Source organism: Charadrius vociferus, unplaced genomic scaffold (genome assembly GCF_000708025.1).
Source record: "Charadrius vociferus isolate BGI_N301 unplaced genomic scaffold, ASM70802v2 scaffold266, whole genome shotgun sequence".
Classification (NCBI taxonomy): domain Eukaryota; kingdom Metazoa; phylum Chordata; class Aves; order Charadriiformes; family Charadriidae; genus Charadrius; species Charadrius vociferus.
Window position 1 is genome coordinate 687,072 of NW_009649114.1, and position 9,735 is coordinate 696,806.

Here is a 9,735-nt window from a genome sequence, read left to right on the forward strand (position 1 = left end):
AAATTCAAGCATAACCCCTTTTTATTCAATATATCTCAAATATGTTAAATTGAAGTATTTTAAGTTTTGAAGTCTATAGTTCTAAACTGGTGGCACGGCCGGCCCTGTTGGGATAGATACCCTGGGGCAGTTAAGTTTCTTCTGGATGACACTTGAAGGCAAAGACAGCCATAAATTCAGGCCCCAGGCCCTTCCCTCCAGCTGTGTTATTCCTTCCCAGCCCACAGCTGTAATTCAAGTGTGAAAAGCAGCCACACGCTCTGCCCTCGGAGCCGCGCCGCAGGACTGCTATATGGTGAAAGAGCAGCCCAGCCCCTGTCCACAGGTTGGACTGGAGTCCATTGCACTGGACCGGAGTTTGCACTCCGGCATCGGCACCGGTGTGCCGGAGCTCGGGGCATTGCCCTGTGACTCACCCGTCTTCGCAGAACACGTTCACTCTCGCACCGAACTGCAGATTGGTGAGAGTGACCATCCTGCCCCCGGGCAGCGCTCCCGGCTCCCCGCAGGACCTCCCTGCCGGAGAAGAAGCCAGCGTTAGCGGTGACGGACAGTGATGGAGAAATGAAAAAGCCTAAATAAGGGACAGACTTAGAGGGTTATACCCAAAGTTACCAAAGCGTTCTACTTCCCACGTGTCACAGCCGGGCTGGCAGGAGCCAGAAGCAGCTGTAGGTGAAGGTGTGGGTCCCCGTAAGGCCTCCACACTGGCAGCGGTGAGCATCTCGCCGGAGGGCAGGGGAGAGTATTGGCAGATATATTTCCATGTCAATAGATCGGCAGCGAGTTACTCGACTGTGACAAATGTACTGCTGCCACATCGTCAGTCTTAACATTACATGGATTTCACCAAGAAACGTGCTTTGTCTTCATTTTGAAGTTCATCACCAGAATTGCAAATTGGCAATTGTCCTGTGTGTATGCTGTGTCCCGATGTGGATGTATTTACTAACATGAAAGTCAAAACAGATCTGTTCATGCCAGCAGAAAACGAAAAAAAACCCAAACAAACCAAACCCAAACAAACACTATTGATGCTCCTGCAGTTCAGTCCTAAATATTAATGTCAAGGAATACCCACCTAATTTTGAATTAAGCATGTAACTGTTGGGACGATAACGACCCAGCTGCATTTCAGCCGGCGGGTTGGGAGCAGCTACCCGACCTGCTCCAAGCTCCCTGGCTGCTTTTCGGCAAGCGGAGCGGAGCGGAGCAGAGATACTCACTCCTGCACAGCTCAGCGGCTTCTGACCACTCCAGGTTTTCAAGGCAAGTGCTGGTGGGGGAACTTTCCGAGGTGTTCTCATAGCCGGGGCGGCAGACGTAGCTCACGTTGATCCCAACAGGAAAGAAATTAATCCTCTCGTCCTCCTTGGACAGGGCAGCAAACCGCAGCCTTGGCGGGACAGCGCAGCTCCCTGGCAGTCAAGGAAAGCGGGCCTGAAAGAGCCGCCCGCCGGGAGGGACGCGGAATAAACCTCGGAGTTACAGAAACGCTCTCACTAAGGCGCTTTTGGAAAGCTCCTCGCGCTCATCGCAGGCGACTTCTGTTCTCATACCGGGCTGCTGCCCTTCTGACTGCATCTTTTGCAAAATGCAGGTGAAGATGCGTTAGCTGCACAGGCAAAGGTGTTAGTGGGAGAGCAGCAGCCTCACGCGCGTGCAGCCGGGGCTCGGGAGATCCGTGAGCATCCCGGGCTCCGGCCACCCTCCGACTGACCCTCGCGCCGGCAGGCGGGGATCCCGCGCCCATCGGCAGCTCAATCCCTGGCCGGGAGAGGTGGTGCCACTGCAGAGCAGCCGCTGTAAGGGGCAGAAATTTTAAGCCAAGCAAGAGGCAGAGGAGGGAGAGGTGTTTCAGAGAAAGGAGGTATTTACGGCCGCAGGGCTCGGGCAGCTGTGACCAGCGCGCGCCGGGCAGGCACACCACCGTGTCCGACCTCCCAGGGATTTTGATGGCGCCTTCGATGCACGTGTACGTCACCCTGGATCCAACGGGGAAGCTGCTGGCCTGCTCGTCGCTGGATGGTCTGGAGTGGGTCATGCGAGGTGGGGGCCCACAGTCACCTGCAGCAGGGGAAGACCTCCTCAGGTGAGGACCCCGTTGCCTGGCCCCTTCCCCAGCCCCAACGAGCATCCCAGGAGCGTGGCTGGGCTTGCCCAGGCTCTCCCTCCGGGCAAAGGCACCAGGCAGGGCTGCATCCCTGAGAGCATCCCTGAGAGCATCCAGCAATGGGTTGGGGGTGGTGGCATCCCCCTCCCCAGCCCCTGAACAGCAAAGGTGGGACCTGGGCAGGTCTTGCTGGTCCTCCCCATACTCACTGCGAGCCACAGGCATGCCAAGGAGCCCCAGCAAGGCCAGGAGCAGCACGGGGTGGCCAGACCTCTGGGCACCCGCTGTGGCACCACAGCTCAGGGTGCCGGGGTGCTTCCCCCGTCCTGGTTCTGCCGACTTCATTGCAGCAACTTCTGTGCTCCTCTGTCGAGCACCGTCGGCTCCAAGGGGCTGTTGCTGAAGCTGGGAGGAGATGCAGCACGGCGGGCTCGGCCAAGCCTCTGGAGCAGTGGAAACCTTTCCAGAACACCCACGGAGCTAAACCCTCCGTCAGGGACACGGAGAGCAGCCAGGGGTGGGGACAACTGTCATCCACAGCCCTGGGTAAAGCCTCCCAGTCCTCCTGCTCCACCATAAAGGATGGGGGAATAACTCAACCCACTGACCTGAAACTGGCAGTGAGCACTGACTGGCACAATTTTAGCAAAACCAAATGCTGCCAGAGCAGACAAGACCCCCCACAGCCCCAGGCTGTATCCAGGGTAGGAAAATGCCTACTTAGTCATTTGCTGGCAGGTAACGCAGCACTGATGTTCCATAAGCAGAGTTAGTGAAACAAAAAATAAAAGCATTATCCTTTTCATTTGTTAACTTTTTTCTTGGTTGCCTGACTCATCTGTAATTAGGAATGGGTGTGAGTGAATCCGTCTGTGCACTGACTAACGCTCTGAAATATCCCGCCTGACATCAGTCAAGACTGCTCAGACACACTCTCAGACACATGCAGAACACCCAGTTCTTATTCATGCCTATGGGTTTCGAGCCTTGCAGAAGGAGGTAAGACACTTTGTGTTTGCAGCCCCAGGGGAGCACAGCGCGGAGGAGAGCGAGGGACCACACCAGGAGGATGCGGTCCTGCTCTCCTTGCGGCACGGGGAGAGCCGGAGTGGGGCTGAGAGTGCCTCTGATCACCGATCTCCTCACCGGGATGTGGTGAAGCACAGGATGCATTATCAAAGCATCTTTCTGTGTAAAGCTGGGAGGCCCCATCTCTTCCCTGGGTTTTGTGCCTTGGGCTCTTGTAACATTTAAAGCAACTCTAATAACTCGTAAAAGCACGCATCTGGCTACGATATACCAAATTGCTTGTGCAGGAGCTGACTGCTCCCCCTTCTCCCACCAAGCCCGGGCAGCAGCACGCTGCTGTGCTGCACGGTGCCCTCAGCTCCGCGGCTCCGTGCCGTGCCGTGCCATGCCGTGCCCCCTGCGGGTCCCCAGCGCCGCGAGGACCACCCGGGGCTGCCAGGTCTCGGCTCTCTCTCGGAACAATCATTGGACCACACTGGAAATCTGTCTAATTTACAGCCAGTGTGAGAGATTACAAGACAGCCATGGTTACACCTCCATCTTTATTGTCAGCCTGAAGGGAAGGAGTAACTGCCGCATCACAGAACTACATAAATGGATCATTGTTTATTGAGTAGTAAGAACAATCTTTGCTGCCTGATTCTCTGCACTTAAACTTACAACATCTATTCTTAGCGTTTGCTTGCCAGAAATAGGGACAGGGAAGATGACACCACCACAGATATCTGTCGAGTACAGTGCTGGGCCAGAAACCCGTTGCCGGCTTTAAATCCAGGGATAAGCAAATAGAAGCCTTTACAAAGGCACTTCTCGTATGTAGTTGCCCTTATCTAGAAAAATAGAAATCACGAGCTAGATTAACAGGAAGTCACGTAGTTAAACACTCCCTTCCCTGCTATTTCTGAACAGAAGCAGCAGGTAATGCTGTGACAGGCTGTGCTCGGTACGGGCAGGGGCTGCGGCATTGCGCAAACCACCGGCTGGAAAATCACAGCAAAAGCACCTTCAGAGAGCCGGACACTCATCTCCGCCAGGAGTTTACTTCCCTCGACTTCAGCGCCCCTTCTATCAGCTTAGCACAGTTTATTCAGTGACTCAAAGAAGCTCAATTTAGTTTCTTACTATGCTGCCTAAAATAAAATGTGAATCAACATGTTTGTTAAATATCCAATCGAGCTTGTCAGATTTAAGGAAAAGAGCAAAAATCTCTCTATGCTCTGCCATGGAAAAAGCAGTCTGCCATACACTGGTTATTATTTCTCTGGCTATATGCATGCAAGCGTGAACCCTAAAGTCACCGAGAGCCTTCTCATAGGTACTGTGACAACACAAACTGTGAGTTCACCAAAGGAAAGCTGATCATTACAGTGCATTACAGGACTTACTTGTTCAAGTTGTCTAGTTCCACCTTTAGTTTTTTAATCTCCAGAAACAGTTTTTGTATTTCCAGTAGAGTTTTCACCTCTGCGATAGGCACACCGCATTCAAAGACCGCTCTAATGTAATGAACCTCTTCACATACATCAGCATCACCTTCCTTCTTCTGTTAAAAAGCAAAACAAACCAAACACAACCCAGAAAAAAGCATGCAAGTTTGCAGTGCAGCAGACGGAGAGCCACCCACTCCTCAGCTCTGAGCCTCAACTTCTGTCCCGTTTGCCAGGCGCTGCCCCAACGCCCTCAGTGTCCCCCACTGGCACCATAAACCAAGAGCTTTTAAGAAGTTCAAACAGTTATTTTTCGTAGTAGAAGTCAGGCAGTGGCTACCCAGGAACCCAGTCAGACTATGGTACTTACACACTTGGGCAGCGATGTCCAGCTGCCATCAGGCAAGCATGTGGCTGTCCAAGAATCTTCTGAAGCCATGTCTCCATCCTCCGAAAAGTGGTACCCATGAAGGCATTCAAAAGTAACAGTTGCATTTGTTCGGTACCACATTTTACCACCCAAAGGGCTTTTCAGCCTTCCGTTGGCCACTTGTGGTTGTGGACACAGAACTGAAAGGAAAACCCAGAGCAGAAGGCAGCTCAGCAAGAGGGTGGTCATTACGTAGGTAGAAAAAAAAACTAAGAAATTTATGAAGACTGAGTCAGTACAGGTGAACTTAAATCTGTGGAGCTGTGAAACCAAACATCAAAGCACAGTTACTTCCCCAGGCCCTTCAAGAGGGGAGGGTGAAGGTCAGAACAGCCCCAAGAGGTGTTACACGTGGTGTAACCTGGGTCAGCCCAGGCTTCCCCACGCAGGAGTCTACAGAGCGACCTTTGTCGGTAAGAACGCGCACTGAAGAGAAAGTCAAGAGTGATGGTGTCTCCTGACCTGTCTTAGAGCCTCCTTTATACGGGGCTGTCAAGAAAAAATCAGCTATTGCCTGGTAAACACCAGCTGTTTCTTCTGCAAAGAGGGGAAGGCACTGGGGAGCCCCGAGGGCAGACACAGCTACGCACCGCTGAACCCCGACATCTGCAGCGGCGCGGGGGCCGCTGGCTCGGCTGCCGGCTCTGGTACCCACCTGGCTGGCAGGTGGGCAGCGGGGGGTGCCAGGCGCCGTCGGCCAGGCACCGGCTCTCGGCAGCGCCACGCAGCACGAAGCCTTCCTCACAGGAGAACCGCACGTCCGCCCCGTAGGGAAACGTGAACCTCTGCGGAGTCATCTTCGCCCTCTCGACTGCGGGCTTGGGGCAGCGAACCACTGCGGGAAGAGAGCCGAGGTGGGGTTTGCCTGTGGCCGCTGCTCAAAAAAAACGCTCTTCCTGACCGCCTGATGGCCATCAGCGTAGAAGAACCAGAGTGTCCTATCTCCACGTGGATTATCCCCAGTCCAGAGCTGTTGAGCCTGTGAAGCATCCTGCAAAAGAAGCAGCATCTCCCGGCAGCCCTGCTCCCTTCTAATCCCCTCGTTGCTAATATTGTACCCAGCTCCTGGCTTCAGTCTGGTCCCATACAGGAGAAACGACTCACCCCTGCACTCCGGGGCAGGTCCGCTCCATGCCAGGTTCACCCCATCGTCGGAGGTGCAGTAGATGGAGGTGTCCCCAATGAGGGACAGACCCTCCGCACAGCTGTACTTTACTTCTAAGCCGTAGGGGAACTGCTCCATTCTCAAGCCAGAGTGCTGCCCGTGGGGGATCTTTGGAGGGGGATCACAAACTATGGGAGGATAGAGAAAAGAAAAATTAAGATTTTCTTAGTTTGGGCAGGGAGACAAGTGCAGGGAAGTAACAGGAGAAGCCAGTTCTTGATGCTTATACTTCGAGCTGGTCTTCTCAAAGTCCTCCTCGCTGCTTGCCAGGTTTGGCCCTGGCTCTGCCAGTGTTCCCAGAGTGACCCAGCTCACCGCCCCGGCATGGCACAGCCCCGGGACCTCGGCGTGGACCTCCACCCCCTCCCCTTCAGTTGACATTCCCTTATCCCTTCTTCTTTTCCATGAGAAATGATCCAGCTCATAAACGGGGTCAGGGAATTATAAGTATTGTAAACCCCTTGAACAGTCCTCTGAGAAAGGGCTGCAAGTCCCATTACTCAACACATTAAATCAATTACAGTTTAGATAGAAAATTAAAATGTTAAAGCCATTTAATGCTGTGACTTGGACCCCTTCTCCTAACACCACCGTCTCCGAGAAGCAATGCTCAAGTTACGCGATTTTCTCACTGCTGTTCCCACCCGCTGCAGAGATGCAATTCCCAACGCCCGCCGTCCGCGCTCACCCTTGTCGCAGTACGGCACCGGGGGTCTCCACGTCCCGTCAGACCAGCACTGGATCCTCTGGCTGCCCCTCAGCACGTACCCGGGGTCACACTGAAATTCCACCTGGTGCCCAAAGGTGTATTCGGCTTTCCTGGGGCTGATCTCTCTGCCGTGATGGACGGTGGGACTGGGACACTGCGCCTCTGAGGAACACCCGCATCAGAAAGAGCTTCCGAGGTTGGGCTCAGGAGGGGAGAGCAGGAGGCATTTGCACCGGGGTGTTTTCCCACGGTGGTGGTGGCTTCCTGACCCTGAGAACCTGCCAGGCGGCCTGTTACTGCTGGCAGACGGCTCTGACCAGACCTGGCACACTCAGGGACGGTAATTATGTGAAAACAACCATTTCTCTCGGAAGGCAGAAAGGTCTGAGCCCTGTGATTAGCTATAAATTGTGCTGAAGGGATGGTGCGTTACTAGCTGCATCACTGCATCATTGTTTGAACAGCTAATTAATCAGCGAGAGTTGCAGCTATTTCTTTTCAGCCATGCGACCCTTTGAAAAGCAAAATTATTATTAATGAGAGCCAAAGCACGGCTCAGTAAAGTCCTTATGGCACAGCACCACTAGTGGGTATTTCGAAAACAATGTTATTTCCACGTCATTAAATTGATGCTTTGTTGGAAAAGCGAAGGAAATGGCGTACTTACTTTGGCAAAGCTTCGGGATTACGGACCATGAGAAATTTTTAAGGCAAGTAATTACTGGGGAGACTTCGGGGAGCAAAGTGTATCCGGATCTGCAGAAGTAGGTCACGGTCGTCCCGACTGGAAACGTGTGCTGAGGGTTTCGGTCCGCGTAATCGACGGCAGGAGGGTAGGGACAGTGACCTGGTGCCAGAGCAGGGGACAACACGGACCCTCAGAGCTGGGAGGTCTCCCCCACAGAGGCGCTGGGGACGAAGCTGAGCCCTGCCTTTGGGGGAGCCCAGCCTGCCCCTCGCCCGAGGGTAGAAACCCCGAGAGAGGGGAGCGACAGCAGTGACCCTCAGCATCACTGCGGGGGTGGGGGGGGGAAATGAGAAGGGGAAAAATAATGGTGACAAATTCAAAGGATGCGGTGAATCTAATTCTTGTACATTTTTGCATCTCCTTGGGGCCACCCTGACAGTCAGGTAGGACAGCCTAATCCAGCCAGTCCTGCCGCGATACCCCGGGGCCATGAAAGAGCAGAGGGGAATCATAGAATCATTTTGTTTGGAAGGGACCTTTAAGATCATCAAGTCCAGGCATTAACCCAGCGCTGCCAAGTTACCCCTAACCCACGTCCCTCAGCACCGCGTCTGCCGTCTGTTAAACGCCTCCAGGGATGGCGACTCCACCGCTGCCCTGGGCAGCCTGTGCCAGTGCTTGACAACACTTCAGGTGAAGAACTTTTTCCTAATATCCATTCTAACCCTCCCCTGGCGCAACTTGAGGCCGTTCCCTCTTGTCCCATCGCCTGTTCCTGGGGAGAAGAGACCGCCCCCCCCTCCTTTCAGGGAGCCGTCGAGGGCGGTAAGGTGTCCCCTGAATCCTGCCACCAAACCCCAGACAGCGCAGCTCAGCGTGGTGCCCGTCCTCCAACCCCTCTCCTGCGCCCACCGCACGTGCCGTTAGTGAAATACAAGCAGACAACTACACATGGGAGACAAGGTAAGGAGAAAAGAGATGCGTGCGTACCGAGGGTGCAGGCGGGCACGCGGGGATACCATTTGCCGCTGCCCAGGCACCGCACGGTGGTGGTGGTGGCAAACACGGGGACGTAGCCGGCATCGCACTCGAGCGTGGCCGTGCTGCCGGCGGTGACGTTCTGTGCAGGTTTCAGCTGTCCATGCGCGATGTCTGGGACGGGACACTGAACCTCTGTGGATCACCAAACAAAAAAGGGCTTTTTAGGGTCATTCTTACTGAATACAGTGACGGTGGCCAACTGTCACTGCACCTCTGTCTGGTAAGAGAAGACAAGACGGTTTAACAGATGCAGCAATTGAGGCAGAGACATTGTTAATGTTTTTTAGTTTCGGAAAAACAGACTAAACACCGTGAATTAAAAAAAAAAAAAAAAAAAAATTAAAAAAAGGGTGTAAAGGCGGTGCTGGCAGCCGGGGGGCAGCAGATGCCTCTGCAGGGAGGCGCTGGGGGTGCTGTGCACACTGGAGAAGTTTCTCAACAGACTGATTTTTAAAGGAACTGTCAGCTTCCACTCAGAAACTGCAAGTTGTTCCCCTTCCCAGAGACATCAGCCAAAGCCCCACTTCTGTACTGCCGCCAGTCTGTGGGATGCATGACGACTCACCAGCTACCTTCAAGACACTACAGGCTGCCTCAGGGCTTAAGCATCGACCTCGGTATCAACCTGACACCACTCAAATTGCTAACTATGACCTTTTTAATTAAATGGTAAAAACTATGACCCGTCTAATTGGCTCTCCCCATCTTAGCACCATCCGCATCTTTGAGCCCCAGACTGTAAGGACATCCTCCGACCCTGGGAACCACTTCTCAGCTACTGCACGGATGATGGAGGCGAAGGGTGATATACACTCCCTGCCACACAGGTTCTGAACTCCAGAGCAGGAAAAGTTCTGCTGACAAGAGACCTGACCCCGTGCTGTCCCAGGGACAGGCTCGTAGCCTCCGAGCCCGCCGTACTTAACACCGGTCCCGGGGATGATCCGTACCCCAACATAAGCCTTCTGAAAAGCATTGGGAATTTGGGGTGGCTCTTTGCAAGTATCTAAAGGTGCGGCCGATGAGGAGAAACGGGCAATTAGCAGCAGCCACCGAGCTCAGATCATCCTTACAAGAACATCAGGCACAGAAAGAGGAAAGCAGCAACTTCAGGCAGAAGAAGGTCTCCTGCT

The 9,735-nt window shown here is 53.8% G+C and overlaps 1 protein-coding gene across 1 annotated transcript in view; it reads right to left on the minus strand.

Annotated features, from left to right (window-relative positions):
• Positions 1–9,735, minus strand: part of LOC104289335 (complement receptor type 1-like) — a 35,972-nt gene that overhangs the window by 16,770 nt on the left and 9,467 nt on the right. The window contains exons 11-17 of the mRNA XM_009888270.1: positions 5,655–5,834; positions 4,940–5,139; positions 4,528–4,685; positions 1,879–2,030; positions 1,657–1,803; positions 1,227–1,418; positions 417–516 (exon numbers count right to left, since the gene is read on the minus strand). Of these exons, the coding sequence (XP_009886572.1) occupies positions 417–516; positions 1,227–1,418; positions 1,657–1,803; positions 1,879–2,030; positions 4,528–4,685; positions 4,940–5,139; positions 5,655–5,834 (1,129 nt within the window). The remainder of the gene's footprint in view (positions 1–416; positions 517–1,226; positions 1,419–1,656; positions 1,804–1,878; positions 2,031–4,527; positions 4,686–4,939; positions 5,140–5,654; positions 5,835–9,735) is intronic.